The 20,881-nt window shown below is 43.0% G+C and overlaps 1 protein-coding gene across 1 annotated transcript; it reads right to left on the minus strand.

The window, feature by feature from the left end:
- Positions 1–1,283: 1,283 nt before the first annotated feature.
- TIGAR (TP53 induced glycolysis regulatory phosphatase) lies at positions 1,284–20,702 on the minus strand. The gene is made up of 7 exons (XM_070947131.1): positions 20,643–20,702; positions 13,073–13,188; positions 12,829–12,866; positions 9,149–9,270; positions 7,902–7,979; positions 7,573–7,683; positions 1,284–2,810 (listed from the first exon to the last, which is right to left on the minus strand). Exons 2-7 carry the CDS (start codon positions 13,126–13,128, stop codon positions 2,367–2,369), a joined length of 849 nt encoding a protein of 282 aa, XP_070803232.1. The 5' UTR covers positions 13,129–13,188; positions 20,643–20,702; the 3' UTR covers positions 1,284–2,366.
- Positions 20,703–20,881: the final 179 nt, after the last annotated feature.

The raw sequence follows: 20,881 nt of genomic DNA on the forward strand, positions 1-20,881 counted from the left end.
GAGGCCACTGGCTCTTTTAATGCCATCCAGGAAAGGAAGTGTAGAAAAAGAACTTGACTGACCTAATTGCACTTTCCACAAATACGACTCGGTGAAGCGTTACGTCTTCTTCGTCTTTGGCATGTGGGGGGATAGAACATCTAAACCATAATAGCCATCGACCAATTTCTGAGCGTTTGTATGCAGCGTAAAGACTCGTGCGTTTGGTCTCCATGTTACAGAGAAACGTGCTACCTTACCTCCATGAATAAATAAGGGACTGGGTCTCACAACAGAATCATCACAACCCAAGTCTAATGCCCACAAGTATCCGAATGCAACGGAATAATTCACATTAGAGCGACAGCTTTACTGGCCAACGCAAGGTGACAAAACAACAACAACAACAACAACAGTGCACCATTATTTTCTCAGTAACGACCACAAAGTAGTGGTTGAAGAATCATCGCCAGCTCCCTCAATTCTCTGATGGTTTTTGGAGTACGTTGCCAAAAATAACATGGAAGGTCCACCTTCGTCTTGCTTATACTTAAAATATGGTTTGGCTTGATAGCATTTTTTATTTTTTCCGAAAGAAAAATCAGATAGATAGATATATATTTATTGCATGATTATTCCCAGGGATAATCATAAGGCAAATTCCACTAGGGAGCTCCCTTGTGCAAATTCTCCTAAAGCAAACTCGAATCCTGTTAGGACAACAGCAGAGGTGAAATGCTACCGGTTTGCACCGGTTCGAGCGAACCCGTAGTTAAAAAAAAGCTACCGGTTGGTCTGAACCGGTATTTCTGACGATCAGCTGTGCTGCGCGATTTACATTCAGTAGAAAGCAGGAAATGCTTTCTAGCAAATCTAAATCGCGCGGCACAGCTGTTTCCCCCTCGCTGTTGTGTGCTTGATGCGCACTGCACATACTGTGCGTTTGGCGTGCACTGTGCATGCGCAGTGTGCATTTGGCATGCACTGTGCATACGTGCAGCACGTGTTTGCCATGCACCGCGCATGAGTGGACAACAAACAGTGGCAACTCACAGAGGATTTCACCACTGGACGAACAGTGTGCATCAGCACACAATTGGACTGGGACAGGATCAGATCTGGTTTTGTCTCCTATTTTTTTTGTATTAAAACAATTACTAAAGAATTCTAAAGGTGCTTTTTTTCAGGAGGCAACTGGACTTCCTTGTATTCTTCTTTGAAGACGTTTCGCTTCTCATCCAAGAAGCTTCTTCAGCTCTAACTGGACGGTGGAGAACGGAAGGATTTATATTCCTTGCAGACAGCTGGTCATTTGCATCCTTTTTAAAGTCGTGGAGGCCACTTGGAGGCCACAGATAAACCTCCAGGTGCTTCAACGACCTTCTAAATGGATGCAAGTGACCAGCTGTCTGCAAGGAGTATAAATCCTTCCGTTCTCCACCATCCAGAGCTGAAGAATCTTTTTGGGTGAGAAGCGAAACGCCTTCAAAGAAAAAAGACAAGAAAGTCGAGTTATTATTAATTATTAAAACAAAAGATAGGGAATTTTTTTTTTTTTTGGTTTCTTAGGCAGAGCTACTGTGTCTAAACTTTCTGTTGGGATCATCCCACACCACGTTCCATCCAGCAGAGGGATCCAGTTCCACTCTTTTGAGAGGCCTGCTCTTAAAAGGGGAAGCTAGATTATGCTCTCACTCACAGTCTGATCCTGATTAAATCATCTAAAACAGGGGTCCCCAACTCCCGGTCCACGGCCTGGTGGCAGCCCGTGGCCCGTTTGAAACCAGGCCGTGGAAGTGGTGAATACATGTGTGCATGCATGCACACAACTGCATTTGTAAAAACCCCAACCTTTCCGGACCGGTGGAAACGGTGGTAGGGGGGAAAAGAGGAAGAGGGATAGTTTTGCGCACAGCTGCATTTGTGAAAGCAGCAGATGCACGCCCCGAGCCGTCCCCTCTCCTCCCCACGCTGCCGCCGCCACTGCCTCGCCGCCAGTCCAGAGGCGGAAAGGTTGGGGGAATCCTGATCTAAAGATCACCTGTTAATTTATTCTGCAGTATTATTCAAATTCTGCCCTTTCCTTAATGGCTCCAGGAAAGCGTTTACAACAGCAATCGGTTCCAGGAACTTCTCCGGAATATCACATTTTCCACCAGCCAATGCTGTGTTCTTGTCTTTTTTTTTTTTTTTTTCTTTTTCCCTTCAACAAGGGTGAACCGGTCAAGAAAGACGGAGAAGCCAAATGAAAGTTTAAATTCCTTAGTGGAAAATTCTTTCCAATATGCTACGTTTTCAAACATAATTGAAAAAAAAGGTAATATGGCGATTCCACGCGGGGCATAAATAATTTCCTTCTGGGTTAAACGCCGTACAGCCGCGTGCGCTCAGCTGTCACTCATGTCACGTAAGTGATCGCTTCTATTGAGAAAAAGGCAGCGGATCTGAGGCGGAAGGAGGCTCTCCCTCATTTCCAGTTTTACAATGAAGCGGCTAATCCCGGTATTGGGAGTAACCGAGGACAATTCAGCCTTTGTCAACGTGGCTGGCAAACTACACTGCAGGTCTGAAATGAAATAGCCGATCCAGTTTCTCATGTACGCCCCATGACTCACAACTAGGATGTTGGCTGCCAGTCCTCCTGATGCAGCTTCTTCGGAATTAGATTCTGATTCCGGTCCATCGTGGTGGTTTGGCAACGAAGTGGCAGAACTTCCTTCTGCTGTTTCTGTATTTTCTTCTGTCCCCGGGGAAACTTGTTTTTCTAGACATGCCTCCTGGGCAACAAGACTGCAAAGGTATTCGAAGAAATCCTTGACGCGGGCTTTCACCTGAAGGGAGAGAAAAATCAGATGAAAAGTGTTGTGGCCCGCCAGCGGCCAGCGGAGCTGGTGGCAGACTCAGACAGTGAGGAGGTTGGAGCGGAACATGGGCCAGTCCTGGAGTCTGGGGAAGGTTCTGATGAGGGCTCTGCATCGGAAGCAGAGATGGGGCCAGGGCCGTCTGACAGCTGCCTTTGGAGTCGGACATCAGTGGGGCTGAAGAACAGCTGGAGCCTGTTCCCAGTGTGCGCATGCAGAGAGCTGCCAGGAGAAGGGAACAGCTAAGGAACAAGGGTCGACTCAGGAGTAAAGCCACAGGTGGATGGTGAATGGCCCCTCCCATAGGGAATAAAGAGGAGCGAAAGGGGAGGGGAGTTTGCAGGAGAAAATTAGTTCGCTTAAATGGTTCATGACTCTCCAAGACTCCTTGCCAAGTTTTGAAGATATCGGCCTGGCATCTCTCCAAGCCAGATACGGTCTGTGACTGTAAATTCTCCCTTGAAAGACTTTGCTGGATGTGAATGAGAGGAATTCACAGTAACTTAATAAAAAGGGTTTTTTGTCGGGACAAGGAGTCCTCTTCATGCTCTTGGGAAGCCTCGGTCGGAACAAAAAGCTTTGCAAAGTTATTGCGGGATAGTTTTTTTTTTTTATCAAGGTGAGCTCTGAAATTTTTGCTCAGTTTCTCTCTGGGCTAACATTCCCCCCCCCCCCTCGGAATGACTCCACTGAACTTCCTCCAAACTTGAGTTAATGTTTCTGTTTACTTCCACATTAGTGGAAGTAAACCTGAGCTTTTCAAGGCCTTGGTTCATATTAATCCACTGTGGCCCTCAGCACTTCCTATTCCTGTTCTTGAGGCAAGTTCTCTTCCCTCAACCTGTGACAAGAAGTGTCCATTGAGGACGGAGTAGAACCAAAGGACTGACAGCAGAATTAATCCCAGTTCACTATAATCATCAATGGTATTGAAGGCCTGTAAGAGATCTACAGAACCAAGAGAGGAGTACAGGTAGTTGGTGACAACCACAATTAAGCCCAAAATTTCTGTCACTAAGCAGATTTCACCTCACTTTGACCTTTTTTTGCCACCGCTACTAAGCAAATCACTGTACTTGTTTTGTTTGTTTTTTAATTTTTTTTAATTTTTAAACAAACATACATAAAACCATCTTCAATTACAAAACAGTGTGTTGGTTGGTTACAAGTCTTTTGTGCATCTTCACCAAATTCATAGCTTACAATTTACAGTTTACCTAAATTCTCATATCATTGATCTAGTATATATCTTATATATTATTATCCACATTAACCATTTATTTGACTATGGCTATTTCTTCCCTCATTATTATTCAAAATATTCTAAGATTTGAGTTAATTTTCATTATAACATTCATTTCATCCTCCTAAGTCTATCCAATAATACATCTTTATGTTATATTTCACATAATTCTACAATTCTTGTATTGTGAAGATCTTTTTTTTTTTTTATTTATTTATATGCCGCCCTTCTCCGGAGACTCAGGGGGCTTACAATGCGTTAAGCAATAGCCTTCATACTTTTGTATATTTTATACAAAGTCAGTTTATTGCCCCCACAAACCGGGTCCTCATTTTACCTACCTTAGAAAGGATGGAAGGCTGAGTCAACCTTGAGCCTGGTGAGAATTGAACTCGCAGTAATTGCAGGCAGCTGGAAGCTAAATACTACCTTTAACAGTAGCATTAGTCTGCTGCGCCACTCAGGCTCTACCATATTTCATTTCCATATTTTTTTATTTAACCATTGATAAAATAGGTCCCATATCTTATAGTATTGTTTATCTTCTTGTTCTCCGATTACAAATCACTGTACTTATTAAGTGAATCATGCCGTCATTAAAGAAATCTGGCTTCCCTCGTTGACTTTGCTTATCAGAAGCCAGCTGGGAAGATTACAGATGATGAAGGCATGATCCCAGGAGACTGCAAAATATATGCCAGTTGCCAAGCCCCCCGTGCCATCACATTGCATGACTGATGTTGCAAATTTCTGTTTGGGGAGGTATGGGTCCCAAATCGGGGTCACAGAACAGCATAAAAAAATGGCAACAATGCAGTTGACAAGCGGTGTCTGTACTGTACTTGGAAGCAGAGAATGTTGTGTAGATGGGTGTCGTGAAATTGTGTTCTGAAACAATATTTCTCTCTTTTTCTCTCTCGTTTAACAATTTATGTTGGGTTGTCACTGGAGTGCTGACATTAGATTCCTGCAGTTTGATCCATTCTTAGCTGAGAGATAAATTGAGTAATCTCTTAAAAACATCTCTTGAGTATTTGTATGCGAGTTACCAGACGGTATATGAAGGCATTTTAGGAGCCGTGGTGGCACAGTGATTATAAGGCGGTATTGCAGGCTAATTCTGCTGACTGCCAGCAGTTTGATCCTGACCAGCTCAAGGTTGACTCAGCCTTCCATCCTTCCGAGGTTGGTAAAATGAGGACCCAGATTATTGGGAGCAATATGCTGACTCTGTAATCTGCTTAGAGAGGGCTGGAAAGCACTGTACAGTGGTATAATAGCAATTGCTATTTTTGAGTGTGCTGAACGTACCAAGGAATAAATTATCCCCGTTTCTGAATGTGTGCTTATATGTTGCTTCTGCGGATGTATGTATGTATGTATGTATGTATGTATGTATGTATGTATGTATGTATCTATCTATCTATCTATCTATCTATCTATCTATCTATCTATCTATCTATCTATCTATCTTATGATTACCTGTCTCTTCCCACTCATGACTATAGAATAGAATAACAGAAGGAAGGGGGACCTTGGAGGTGTTCTAGTCCAACCCCCTGCTTAGGCAGGAAACCCTACACCACTTCAGACAAATGGTTATCCAACATCTTCTTAAAAACTTCCAGTATTGGAGCATTTACAACTTCTGGAGGCAAGTTGTTCCACTGATTTTTTTTTTTTTTTTAATTTGATTTATATGCCGCCCTTCTCCGGAGACTCAGGGCGGCTTACAGTGCGTTAAGCAATAGCCTTCATCCTTTTGTATATTTATACAAAGTCAGCTTATTGCCCCCACAAACTGGGTCCTCATTTAACCTACCTTAGAAAGGATGGAAGGCTGAGTCAACCTTGAGCCTTGGAGAGATTCGAACCAGCAGAAATTGCAGGCAGCTGTGTTAATAACAGGGTGCTTTAAACCACTGTAGTACCAAGGCACTGTAGTACCAAGGCTGATTAATTGTTCTGTCAGGAAATTTCTCCTTAGTTCTAAGTTGCTTCTCTCCTTGATTAGTTTCCACCCATTGCTTCTTGTCCTGCCCTCAGGGGCTTTGGAGAATAGCTTGACTCCCTCTTCTTTGTGGCAGCCCCTGAGATATTGGAACACTGCTATCATGTCCCCCCTAGTTCTTCTTTACATTAAACTAGACATACCCAGTTCCTGCAACCGTTCTTCATATGTTTTAGCCTCCAGTCCCCTCATCATCTTTGTTGCTCTTCTCTGCATTTTTTCTAGAGTCATTCAGACCAAAACTGAATGTAGTATTCCAAGTGTGGCCTTACCAATAACTATAACAAGGTCATTTGTATTTTTACGATTTATATTGTTCTGATTGTTTCCTAGTATGATTTGATTACTTATTAGTAAGCTATGTCTATCACTAAGTGTTGTATCTTATGATTTTTGATGAATATATATATTTTTCTTTTTTTCCTTTTATGTACAGAGAGCATATGTACCAAAGGCAAATTCCTTGTGTGTCCAATCACACTTGGCCAATAAAGAATTCTAATCTATTCTATGTGTGTGAGAGAAAGATGCTATGGCTGCTACGGCTGCACAATGTAAAGAATATAAAAGATGTACTTGTGGGTACAGTGTGCACATCCATCAAGGAGGAGTAGGTGTGAACCTTTTGCACTTGTACTTGCAAATCCTGCATATATGAATGACGTATGACTGATACCTGTCAAAAGGATTTGCACACATGTCTACCTACTACAGCTGTGCAAGTACATGGGCATCTTAGCTGCTGTTGTGGCTCCGTTACCTGAGCCTGTGTCATCGGCAGGAGAGGACTCCGAGAGTGAAGGAGAGGAGTTGGCAAGGCCTCCCTCTCCAGGACCCTCCTCTCTGGCAATGCCTTCGGTGTCCGCCGAAGGGCAAGAGATAGGGCCGGGGTCAAGCACATCCACGCAGCCACAGGTGGACAGTGATGAGGGTAATGAGTCTTGGCTGGATCCTCGGCAGCGTCGCAGAGATAAGCGAGCGCAACAGAAGAAAAGGCGTGCCAGAGATTAAGCTGAGTCACTGGAACACACCCCACAGGGTATAAAAGGGGGTGAGGTGGCCATTCAGACTCTGTGACGGACAAAACTAACTACTATCGAGTCACATTGCATCTTTGGAAACAACATTATCGGCCTTGGATTTATTTTACGAACTGGACAATTCTTGACTGTATTTTGTTTTTGAGTAAAGTTCTTGGCAAGCAGCTACTGGGTTGCTGCCAAGCGTCTTATCGGAAGAATTGGTTGTCTGCCAGTTTATTTAACCCCCGGCTGCCTGTTTGTGTGCGTGTGTGAGACGGGGACAGAACAGCTGCCTCTTCCTTCCCTCTGCTGCTTTTCTTCTGCAGTTCAGCTTGAGTCTCTGCTTGCTGGAGGTATTTTAGCGAGACCCTTGCTGCCTTCTCAGCCATTCACAAGTGCATAAAGGTTAAGCCAGTCGCTTCCCAACGGACCCCAAACCCCAAACAGAATCCTTACTTCATCCAGGGTTTCTCCTCCAGGAGGGGTAAAAGAGAGATATGGCTCCCCAGCTTCCTTGGCCATGGCCTTAAGATCACTCAGAGGCCTCCCTTCCGCCACTCCATATTTCTGTCAAGACAGGAGAGAGAATTACCGTATTTTTTGGACTATAAGACGCACCTTTGGGACAAGGCAGCCAACCGAAGCAGAGTGATCAGGCCTCAGCCCCATTCTACTCAGTTCTTATTAAATCTGCACCATGGCCCAGCACCTGCGCTGCAGAGTTCACGCTGCCAATGCCATGGGAACCTGGCATTGATCTTCTATAGGGGCAAAGAAAGACTTACCCGTTCTCGAAGGCGGGCATCACATTTTACAGGAATCTCTTTGCAGTGCTGGCTATGTGTAAGAATTGAAGCCGTGGTCTGAAATGTTAAAATGAATGTTGAAAAAACTTTTTTTTTAAAAAAAAAAACTTGCATTTATTTCCAGATGTCAAGGCTGACTCCTTAATAATTCTGGATGGTTTACAAATTAAAAAAAGAAAAAAAATGGAAATACAAATAGTTCTCAACTTATGTCCACAATTAAGCCCAAAAATTCCTGTTGTTTAGTGAGACACTTCTTAAGTGAGTTTTGTCCCTTTTTTACGACCTGTCTTGCCACAGTTGTTAGTTGAATTGCTGCAGCTGAGAAGTTAGTAACACGGTGAATATGGCTTCCTCATTGATCTTGCTTGTCAAAAGGGGATTGTGGGACACTGCAACTGTCTTAAATATGAGAGAATTGCCAAGTGTCTGACTTTTGATCACGTATCTATAAATCATTCCCCCACCGCCCCCCAATGCCATTGTAACTTTGAACAGTCTCTAAATGAACTGCTGTAAGTCAAGGACTACTTGTCCCAGGATAATGTTGGAAGACTGAATCTGGGTTGGCCACCGGGACCAGAGGTTTACTCTCCCGAGCCTTTGAACTCCTGTTGGGAGTTCATTTTTAGGGAACTCCTCTCTACTGGATTACATGCTTTGGGCTATTTTGTGAGTCGTATTTATGGGGTGCCTTCCTATTGGCTGATTGGTGTGTGGATGGCTGGCGATTGGCTGGCGTTTCCTTGTGCTGCCAAGCCCTTGGCTCCTAAATACCTGATAAGCTGGTGGTAAATCAGCACACCTGTTGACTGACAAGGGGCCCGTTTCCCAGGCTTCAATCATTTCCCTGGCTGTTTTTGTACCTGCCCGGCCAACAATCTTAGTAGCTATGAAATTGAATGTATAGATTTTTTTTATCCCACCTTTATAATTTTTATAAATAACTCAAGTCGGCGAACATACCTAATGTCTATAAAGTAGAATTAAAGAGTAGGCAAACTAATTAAAAGTGGAAGTTTATTTTTTACCATCTATGAATGCAACTTTTAAGACTGTATTGTTAATCAATTCACTAATCAGTACTTATCCCATGTACACACACACACACATAAAATGAACTCCAAAAACAACCCCCCTAGAATTATGACCGCTTATTAAATTTCTAGGTCTCCCAACAAGTCTAAATATTTCTTCGTGCACAATTTCACCTATGAGATACTTACCTGCTTTGCCCGAATCAGGTCACTGGTGAAGACGTGAGTAAACCTGATATGACGGAGATACATCCCAGCTGCATTGGCTTGCTTGAACCCAGTCTCGGAGAGAGGCTCGTCCACACCCTGACCTGCAAGAGCCACCATGGGAATGCATCCAACAGTTAAGAACAAGCATGTTTTAGCCCTCATCAGCTGATACTCTCCAAAGATCAGGGACAAGCATTCAGCTACAAAGGGAGGCCCTTCTAAAAGAGGTTAGGCCAGTGATGGTTAACCTTTTTGGTGCCGAGTGCTGAAAGAGTACGCGAGCGAATGCACACGTGTGCCCAAATCCCCAATTTGAGTGCCCCCTGCGCATCCGCGTGTCCCCGACACATGCACCCTGGACCCCCCCCCCCGCACCCCATTTTGGCTTCCAGGTTGGTGCAGGTGGCTTTCCAGGCCTAAAACGGGGCACGGGGCGGGGGGACATTGGCAGCAGAAATAGAGTAGAAAGATAGGGCGCGCTGGGGGGAGGGAACCTGCAGAGATCGAGGAAGGCACGGGTGGCAGAAATGGAGTAGAAAGGTAGGGTGCGCTGGGGGGGAGGGAACCTGCAGAGATTGGGGAAGGCCCTGTCCCCCCCACGCATGTGCAGCAGAGACCCGAAGACCAACTGGGAGGCGTGCGCACATGCGCAGTGGAGCTGGGCTGGGGCGACGGTTGGCGTGCCCGCAGAGAGGGCTCTGTGTGCCACCTGTGACATGCCTGCCATAGGTTCGCCATCAGGGGCTTAGGCCATTTCTGAAAAAGTCAACAATTTGGTAACTAAATGCATCTTCCTTTCTTTTGTGTTATGTGGTCCTAACTTAAAAAAACATCTGTTTAGTTATCTGATCTTGTGAAGGGCCACATAGAATCACTGGCTCAAGAAACAGAATGGAGTAAGCCACACAGGCTCAGCACTATCCTTATGCTTTCCTTTGGCAAGCTTGTGGTCAGGAGGCAAGAGATCCCTAAAGCATCCGAATCCCAATTGTAGAATTGTGAAGATGTTAAAATTGTCGCAACTTGCTTTGCTTTGCTTTTTTTTTTAAATTTATATGCCGCCCTTCTCCGGAGACTCAGGGCGGCTGACAATGCATTAAGCAATAACCTTCATACTTTTGTATATTTATACAAAGTCAGCTTATTGCTCCCACAATCTGGGTCCTCATTTCACCTACCTTTGAAAGGATGGAAGGCTGAGTCAACCTTGAGCCTGGGGAGATTTGAACTTGCAGTAATTGCAAGCAGCAGATGTTAATAACAGTGCTTTAGTCCACTGTACTACAGGCTCTTGCTTAGATCAAGCCGATCTAAGTTTACGGCCTCCTGAGGGCTGGGGGAGGCCGTTTTCGCCCTCCTGGAGGCTCCAGGAAAGTCTCCAGAGTCTGTGGAAGGGGAAAAATGGGCCTACCAGAAGCCCGGAAATGGGCTGTTTCTGACCTCCAGAGGATTCAGGGAGGCCTGCTAGGCCCAAAACGGGGTACGGGGGTGTCTCACACACACATGCATTGGGGGGGGGGCGCACGTGCCTGCGCAGGGGGACGAGACAGCACAGGGGGGATTGTGCATGCATGCGCAGAGGGTGGGGCATGCGTGGGGGGCATTGTGTTATGGGTGTGGGCACGTGCAAGCACGTGCTATCGTGCGCACGCTTTTGGCCCCCGAGGAAAAAAAGGTTAGCCATCTCCGCTATAGGTAATTCTCGACTTACAACGACAGAGCCCAAGAGCTGTGTTGTTAAGTAAAGACGGTTGAGTTTCGCCCCATTTTACGACTTTTCTTCCACAGTTGTTCAACGAATCTGTTATACTTGTTAAATTAGTAACACGGTTGTTAAGGCAATCTGATTTCCCACTGACTTGGCTCGTCAGGTCACAAAAAGGGGATCACATGACCCCGGGACATTGCAACCGTCATAAATACGAACCAGATGCCAAGTGTCCAAATTTTGATCACGTGACAATGGGGATACCGCAACAGTCACTTTTTTCACTGTGCCATTGTAACTTCTAATGGTCATTAAACGAGCGGTGGTAAGTTGAGGAATACCTCTGTACTTTACCTGTACTGAACTGCAATTAATCAATACTTTTGGACAATTAGCGAGGACGAAACCATTTTTTTAAGGCGACAATTCTTCCTCTTATATAGGAGTTGGCGACTGTAAATTCAGCAGCAAATCCACACCCTTGGTTACACCTGCAGTGGGACCTTGAAAACAGACTTCTAAGCAGTTGTTTCGAAGCAGGGTGGATTTGACTGAAATCAAGTCGATTGAAATCATCTTTTTAAACGGCTGGATTTAAATCATAATTTTTAAAGAGCAACTGTCACCTCTGGCCCGCAGCAGCTCCTCCTCTGACCCGCAGTTGACTCACCGACAGTCCCAATATTGCAGAATATACAGCCTCATGCTACGTAACGAAACTCCGTTTTATGCTGAATAAACTCAATTATTCATGTATCTTAAATAGAAAACTATCTTTAGATATTTTTTTTTACTCCAAAACAGGGTGGATTTGATTTAAATCGAGTTGATTTAAATCACAATTTAAATCATGATTTAAATCACTAGTAAAAAGGCTTGATTTAAATCAACTCGATTTAAATCATAATTTTTAAAGAGCAACTGTCATCTCTGCTACTCCTTTGACCCACTGTTGACTCACCGATAGTCCCAGTGTTGCAGAATATACAGCCTCATGCTACATAACTAAGCTCCATTTCATGCTGAATAAACTGAATTATTTATGTATCTTAAATAGAAAATTATCTTACGATAGATTTTTACCCCAAAAGTTTTTTATTAAAATAAATTCGATAAAAATCAAAAAAATCCGATTTAAATCAAAAAAATCTGATTTTTTTTTATTTTTTTTAAAAAAATCATTGATTTTTATCCACCCTGCTCCAAAAGCATTTTATTAAAATAAATTTGATTAAAAAAAAAATCCAATTTAAATTTTTAAAAAATCATCGATTTTTAATCCACCGTTTTGAAGTCACTCAGAAAACTGAGGGGGCAGGGGAATCTGTTCTCCTGGCACATGCCCCATCTGTCACCAGCTGGGACGACGCCAACCCAGTGCAAACTTCAAAAGAGATGCTTTGGAGCGTGTGAAAGCACTTATGATACCCCCTTCTTCACATCGTGGAAGCAGGAAAGTCCCCTTTTGGGCTCCTGTGGCTATTCCCCACTGCCTCAGATATACGTAGTACAGGTAGTCCTCAACTTACAACCAAGCCCCAAAATTTTCTGTTGCTAAGTGAGACAATTCCCCGATTTTACGACCTTTCTTGCCACCGCTTGTTAAGCGAGTCGCTCCGGTGGTTTAAGTTAGTCGCATGGTCGTTAAAAGTGAATCTGGCTTAACCCATGGACTTCGCTTGTAGGGAGGTTGCAGAAGCTGATCACGTGACCCCGGGGCCAGTTGCAACCGTCATAAATACACGCCAGTTGCCAAGCACCGAATTTTGATCACGTGACAGTGGGAAGGCTGTGTCGTAAGTGTCATTTCCCCCCCCCAGTGCCTTTGTAACTGTGAATGATCGCTAAAGGAACTGTTACAAGTTGAGGACTACCTGTAATAACTGGACGAATCAATATTCAAATATAAGTAAAGGGCTCTGTGATTTAATAACCACCAAGAGTGACAAACCTTGCATTATCTTCTCTTTGTTGTATCTCGTTTGTCCACTGTGGGAGGAAAAAAACAAACAGAAACCAACAACTTCAAACAGGAGAAAAACCAATTCTGACTGAGAACTTTTAGCCAGGAATTTTTAATGTTGTTTGGCTCTTACAGCACTGACTCAGCTGGGCTATCCCAGTCTTTCACCGCTAACGAAACGTACAATTTTGTTACAGGCACAAACACCAAGATTGCTGGTGGGGATGCTTACTGTATAATGAAGAGGCACTGGCACATGTTCCCTGCCCTCTCTTGAGGCCCAGGCATCGCTCCAGGGATCTACCAATGACTCCTTAACCCTGACTTGATTCGCAGGGATGCACGTCACTAAAACGATCAGGAGAATTGTGAGAGATTAAGCAGCGAAAACTAATCATTTTCCTAGCTGGAAAGATTGGTATGAATCTGTATTTGGGGTTAGATACAGTGTTCTATGATCAGTGAGGAAGTGGTATGTGATCAACGGGGAGGATTAGAATTACCAAGGTCTGCCAGAACCAATGCAAACAATAAAAGAGTCTAAGAGGACATTAGAAACGTGGTGGCTCAGTGGCTAAGACGCTGAGCTTGTCGATCGAAAGGTCGGCAGTTCAGCGGTTCAAATTCCTAGTGCCACGTAAAAGGGTGAACTCCCGTGACTTGTCCCAACTTCTGCCAACCTAGCACTTTGAAAGCAAGTAAAAAATGCAAGTAGAAAAAATAGGGACACCTTTGGTGGGAAGGTAACAGCGTTCCGTGCGCCTTTGGCGTTTAGTCATGCCGGCCACATGACCACGGAGACGTCTTCGGACAGCGCTGGTTCTTCAGCTTTGGAACGGAGATGAACACCTCCCCCTAGAGTTGGGAACGCCTAGCACATATGTGCGAAGGGAACCTTTACCTAAGAGGAAATACCTAGCATCTATATACAAAAAAACAGCAGCAAAAAAACAGGGAACTCCAACAGGAAGAAAACATACTACAGTTAACTCATTTCAAGAAAGATGTTTTCCTCTCTGGGCGGGCTTTTTTTCTTCTGGCAGCCAGCAGACCCTTTGCTGCCCATTGATCTGCTGGCTGCCAGAAGAAAAAAAGCCCAGAAACTAGTGAATTGTGATTTCACTGAACTAGGGCTGCATAATATCTTGGTTTATGTAGGTAGAACCTGGCTAAAGAGAAATACACATAAAACCTACGAAAAAGAAAGAAAAACAAATATATATATATATATATATATGAATATGAATATGAATAATGGATGGAAACTGAGCAAGGGGAGATTCAACGTAGAAATAAGGAGAAATTTTCTGACAGCGAGAACAATCAACCAATGGAACAGAAGTTGCCTTCAGAAGTTGCGGGAGCTTCATCACTGGAAGCTTTCAAAAAGAGACTGGACTGCCATCTGTCAGAAATGGTGTAGGATCCCCTGCTTGGGCAGGGGGTTGGACTAGATGCCCTACAAGGTCCCTTCCAACTTCTATTCTATTCTATTCTATTCTATTCTATTCTATTCTATTCTATTCTATTCTATTCTATTCTATTCTATTCTATAATAATGAAAAGCGGATTATGTTTAGTAAGAAGACTGAATAGATAAATGTATAGAGCTATAAACAAAATAAACAGACAACCCAATTAAAGCAATCAATACTTAATTTAACAATATGCGCAGACAATTTCATTAGAGAAGAGGAAGCAACCCAGGTTGATTCTGGCTGAGAGACACCTACTTAGCTCTTGTTAATTATCCCTGTCTTTCTCCATCAGAATTCAATAGATTGTAGAGTTGGCCAGTAGGTAACCTTCTGCTTATACTGATATCAGCCAGTTGAAATCAAAATTTCAAATTAAGTCTGGAATTTTTTTTCCTTGTGCTTCACTAAACAATTTGATACAACAGTAAAAATAATCAATTGAACAAGCAAAGTAAGAGTTTTGCAATGTTCATATCAAGGTATTTGAATTGTAACACTCACTTTAGAAACTGCTTTTAATGCTTGAGAAAAAAAAGAATCACAACTGTCCTTTTGATTCTCACTGCTGTTGATTTAAAAATCCGTAATTACAAGAACATAATTTTTAAAATCTTTTAATACATTAGAATTTTCCTCAGCCGCACAAGATCCTAGCTTTGGAAGAAAGTTTACTGCTTTCAACATAAGACACTATAAATTATTTTTTATCGTTGGCAGCCTCTACAGTATTCAGCAGCATTTCTACATAATTATGGAAAATAAGCAAAACTGTATTCTGGAACAGCGGAGTTTCTCATGATTTGAATTATCAATTAGAAAAGGAGCCTTGGTGGTGCAGTGGACTAAAGTGCTGTTAAGTAGCACTTAGCTGCCAGCTGCCTGCAATTACTGTGAGTTCAAATCTCACCAGGCTCAAGGTTGACTCAGCCTTCCATCCTTCCGAGGTAGGTAAAATGAGGACCCGGATTGTGGGGGCAATAAACTGACTTTGTATAAAAAAGAACACTGCTTAGGGGGGACCGAAAGCCGTACTAAGCAGGTATATACAAAAGTATGAAGGCTATTGCTTAACGCATTGTAAGCCGCCCTGAGTCTCCGGAGAAGGGTGGCATATAAATCGAACCAATAAATAAATAAATAAACAATAAATAAAAGCCGAATGAAGTTGTCTACTATGCTTGAGGGGAAGAAAATGCCGAAGATTTTGGTCCAATGGTTTTTATTAGCATCACTGTGTGTGTTTTTAGAGGTCATTATTCACACTTTAAAGGTTGTTTGCTCTTGAAATAGACATAATGAAATCCTAATGTAGACTTGGAGCAAATACAGGATCTGCGATCTGTATTTCAATCTTCAGGTTTTGCTTCGTAATATACTTCATACACAGATGATTAAGGAGAGGGAGCAAATCTGTACAGAGTAATTTACATAATTCAGAATCCAGAATAATCAGGGCTCCCAAGGCCACAGATCATTAGGAGTCCTTCCCATGACCACAGGAGAAGAAACCGGAGATTGAAGGGGGAGAGGGTTCCTAAAAAGGAAGATTCTTAAAAACATTCCAGAGAGGGACACATTGTTGCACACACACACAAAAAGACATCTGTAAACCTGAAAGAAAACAGAGAGTAAAACTAGAAACAGGTGTAGGAAGAGTACAGACAGGCAACGCAGATTTGTGAAGATGGTATTAAGAAAACCAAGTTCAGAATGAGTATAGTTTAACAAGTTTCACATTCATTTAAAATAAAAATGTCATTATCTCACCTGCTCTGTGAATACAGGAAAATGCTAATGGATAACAAAGAAAAGACAGATAGACTCAACTCTTATTTTGGTCCTCTCTGGTCTTCTCTAAGAGATAAGCACAATTGTCAAGAGCTACTTGAAAGAAGAAGAGAATTCCAAGCTGAACTCAATAGTCCAGGACTATCTACTGACCTTGAAGAAAAGGAAATTTCCACAACCAGGTGCACTCCCTCTTGAGATATTGAAGGAACTTGGCTGATGGCCTAGCCAAATCTCCATCCATTACTTTTTTTCAGAAATTCTGGAGAATTGCCAAGAAGCATTATCAGTCTTGGCTTTTTTTTTTTTTTTATAAATGATATAACTATAGAATGTAAGAATCAGGACAAGGGAAATACCAAGCAAGTGAAGTATAAGTTGCATGGCAAGTTTCACATGTGAACCCATAGCTGGCTTGTAAATTATAGTCAAAAGGGTGCTTATCTATATGTCTATACAAACTAAAGATGCTTCTTGGATGAGAAGCGAAATGTTTTCAAGGAAAAAAATCAAGCTGCCTTTTAAAAAGTACCTTTGGGAGCTTATCTAATGTTCTTCATCCACTAAAATGAGGTATAGAATTAGGGTTGCCACGGTTCTGATCCCAGTACTCTTCAATATTTTCAACAGTTACTTGGATGAAAAGGGAGAAAGAAAGCTGAACAAGAACACATTATAAATTAATACTGTCAACTGCATACACAGAAAATCAGTACAAAATGTTTTATAGGTGGCATTTAACACCAGCAATTGGCTAAAATGTATGCAAATATGAAACCGGAGTGCTAGAAGCGTAAGTACAAAGAGGGAACATTTTATCATATGTGGTGGCAATGCCCCAAAGCAAAAAAATATTGGGAACAGATAAGGGGATGGCTGAAGGAGATAACAGGAGAACAAATAGAATTCAAAGCTGAATTATTTTTATTAGGAATGATTAACTGAAAGATCAAGAAGCAACTCCAATACATTATTTTACACATAGTAACAGGGATAAGCGGTATAACTGGTTAGAACAGAGAAACAAGAATGTATAAGAATAAATGTAAATACCTGTAAGAGACACATGACACAGTACTGTTAAAAAATGTTTATCGTTATGTAAACTGAAAAAAAAAAGAATCTGTCGTAAATTCTGTGGAAGTTAGCAGTGTGGAAATGTCTTTTTAAAGAGCAGCTTCAATAGAAGCATTTTTACAAATGGGCAAGCAAAGTCCTTGTTTTATAAACTGATAAGGGGGCTACACTACTGCACTTAGTTCTAAACACCAAACTTGAAGAACCATTTGGAGAAACTAGAATGGGGGGGGGGGCAAAGAAACACAACGAGAGACTAAGAAAAGTGGTTATGTTAGACTTGAGAAAACAAAATCACTGAGGATTTTTCAAGGGTACTACACAGACAATTCTCGGCCATCACAGAGTATAGAACCAGGAACAACCATCTCAAATTACATAAAGGAAGAATCTGGTTGGATGCTAGAAAAATCTTCCTAATGCTAAGAGCAGCTAAGAACGTAACTTTTCCCAGAGGAAGATATGAGCTCTTCTTCACGAGCCGTTATTCAGTCTTTGGGAGATACCCTAATTTGAATTTATGCGTTGAAATGCTCTTTCCAAATCAAGGATTGTCAGAAAAGTTCAGTTGAGGAATAGTTACTGGAAGTATACGTACACTAAGGTAGTGCTGAAGAAGATACTATTTTGGTAATGATGTATTCAGGAATGAGGAGAGCTACTCCACATTTGTTTCAACTGAAATTTCTGCATTGTTATTTTCAATCTTGAATCTGGTTTAAAATGAAGATCATTCATAAACTTAGAAGTGAATTCGGGGATAGACTGATCTAGAAGGAAACCTGTATCCTACCCATCCCCCAAAATCCATGAGGTGGATGTGAGTGGTTTGACTTGCATTAGCTGACTAAGGAGGGCTAAAAGGTTTTATGTAAGCCTACATACGTATAAGAGAACTAAGACCTTATAGAACGTTTTCCCCCTAAATTTCCTGTGACATGAAGTCTAACTCGATACAGTATATAAAATGTAGATTACCTACCCTGAGTGAAAGATGCACTGGCAATAGGCTTTTACCAGTACTCAGGAAAGATAAAGGGATTCTGCTGATATTAATCCCAACTCCCTCTAGAAGTGATGGAGATGGTTTCAAATTACCGTATTTTTCAGAGTATAAGACGCAGCTTAGTTTTTGGGGAGAAAAATAGGAGGAAAAAAAATCTGCCTACCAGGTATTCATCTGGCTAGCGTCCTTCAGCACATTAGTTTGCTGGTTTTTAAACCCCTGCTTGGGGATAAAAAAACAGCTTCTAAAGCACAACCGATCTTTGGAGAGAGAAGCAATGAGAAAAGCAGGCAAACCACGGAGATCGCTTCACTGCTAGCGCCTCGTTAGGGCTGAAAAAAAGCTTCACAGCCGAGAGTCGTTGGGAGCAGACAAAGCAGGGAAGATGGCTTCACTGAAAAAAAGCTTAGCACGGAGATCGCTTCACTCGCTACATTTGGAGTTTAAGACGTACCCAAATTTTCAGCCTCTTTTAGGAGGAAAAAAAGTGCATCTTATACTCCGAAAAATACAGTAGCTGATGAAGACCATAAAAAGTCCTTTGAGGAACTTTTAACATATGTAATGGCACCCATTGGAATTAAAGTGCGTCACAATTCCAAGTAAATGTCTATGGAGATTCTCAAGTCATCCAGGTCATGGTTGTCCCAAAGATGCTTTTTCAAGAGGCAAACCGGACTCTGCTTCTCATCCAAGAAGTTTCTTCAGCTCTGAAGAAGCTTCTCGGATGAAAGCGAAACTTCTTCAAAGAAAAACCAGAAAGTCCAGTTGCCTCTTGAAAAAAAGAACTTTTGGGATCACTCCAGGTAGGGCACAAAAGTGGAATTAATGGCTGCTTGGTAATTAGATCATGGATAACATGTAGTGAAAAGGTATATACTGTATATACTGTATCTACAACCAACCATTCTAAGCAATCAGTCCACAAACTGAGTAGTAAACTGTGAGCACAATCTGAGCTTAGACATCTTAGTACCTAGATACTGACTACAAGAACAGGAAGTGGAAAATATGTTTAAAGAAAACCTAAGTGGTGTCTTTAAAGTAATGGGATACTGATAAGCCAGTGACCTAAAATTATGTAAATAGATAATCAGGATGATATTATCACCTTGGGGGAGGGACCAAGAGGGATGGCCTTCTGTGTGCCACACAGGGTTGGCTAAACACTTAAAAATTCCCTCAAGTCTATCTGGGAATAGCTTGCCACAATTATGTGTGAAGACAATGGCCCACAGGGTAATTTGATTTTTAATGGGGGCAATTGGAATAATTATTGCCAATAATTGGCAATTATTTATGTTGGAAGAAATCTCCTTCTAGGTTCTGCTCCAAGTTGGGAAAAAGACACTGGAAACATGGAGACTGCTTGGAAAGATGGTTTAATGGTGGACAAGGATCACATGGCTTGAGTTCCTGAACAGAAAAGAGCAGATAGAGTAAATCTTCGGGTTTTTATGCTCTCTCTGGCTTTGCATTTCTTGGGGCCCTGAAAGAGTATCCTGATTGGTTGTCAGACTTCCAGGGGGTGGGGGGTCTTAGCTAGCCTTGCTGGCTGATGTAATCTTCCCAGGTACCATATGGTGAGTTTCTGTTGCTAGATGATAGAAGGCTAATCCTATCTTTGTTGGATCTTTGGCAATTCCTACAATGGCTCTGCCTGAAGGAGATAGATCTTTGTTATGTAGAATAGACTGGCCCAGGCCTTAATGGCCCATTGACAAAGGGTGGGGGCAGGAAGATGGGAGCTGCTTCAAACCATACTTATCCATTTCTCATCCAGGGAAATATAATATTCTGCCTTTTTCATATTTCCTAAAATATTTCACTCTTCCAGGAAAGGGGTGGGTGCTAACTTCCTACAATTTATAAACTGAGTTTATAAATAAACTCAGGGCCATGAACCCTAAAACCCAACACACCTTCCTCCTATTTTCCCCACAACAACAACCCTGTGAGGTTGGGCTAAGAGAGAGAGAGGCTAGGCCCTCTTTATTATTTTTATAAATAAACTCAGGGCCATGAACCCTAAAAACCCAACACACCTTCCTCCTCCTATTTTACCCACAACAACAACAACAACCTTGTGAGGTGGGTTGGGCTAAGACAGAGAGAGAGGGGCTGGCTCAGGGTCACTTTGCTGCCTTTCATGGCTAAGGTGGGACTTGAACTTAGGGATCTCCTTGCTTTCCAGGCGTGGTGCCTTAACCGCTAGGCCAAACACCCGCTCCCGTCCCTCTGGGAGGCTCAGCCTCGAGGAAACATCCTCCCCGGGCTCAGGGCTTCTTTAGCGGGCTTGGCCAAACGGCTGGGTCGCCCTCTTCCCTCGGGCCAGGAGGCTGCGCTGCGCCCGTGCACCACCCACAGGGCCCGGAGGAAGAGCCGCGAAGGTACGCTGAGCCCTCCTTCTGCGGCTCCGCATAGCAGCTCCCCGGGGGGCCCCAGATACTCACTGCCGGATGACCGTTAAGCCGAAGGCGGCCATGCCTCTTTTTCTCTTGTCGATGCCGCCCGCACGGATGACGTCATGCCGGTGCGCCGCGCCCTCGGGCCAATGGCGGTCGGGTGAAGTCTCGCGAGAAGAGGGCGGTGGGGAGGACGAGGTCCCCGCCCTCCTTCGGAATCGAGGGGAGGGGGAGGGGAGGAGCTTGGGCGGGAGCGCTTTCCTTGTTTGGGTGGCGGTTGTGGTGGT

The sequence above is a fragment of the Pituophis catenifer genome, unplaced genomic scaffold (genome assembly GCF_029215685.1).
Source record: "Pituophis catenifer annectens isolate HBS135680 unplaced genomic scaffold, rPitCat1.0.hap2 SCAF_7, whole genome shotgun sequence".
Lineage (NCBI taxonomy): Eukaryota > Metazoa > Chordata > Lepidosauria > Squamata > Colubridae > Pituophis > Pituophis catenifer.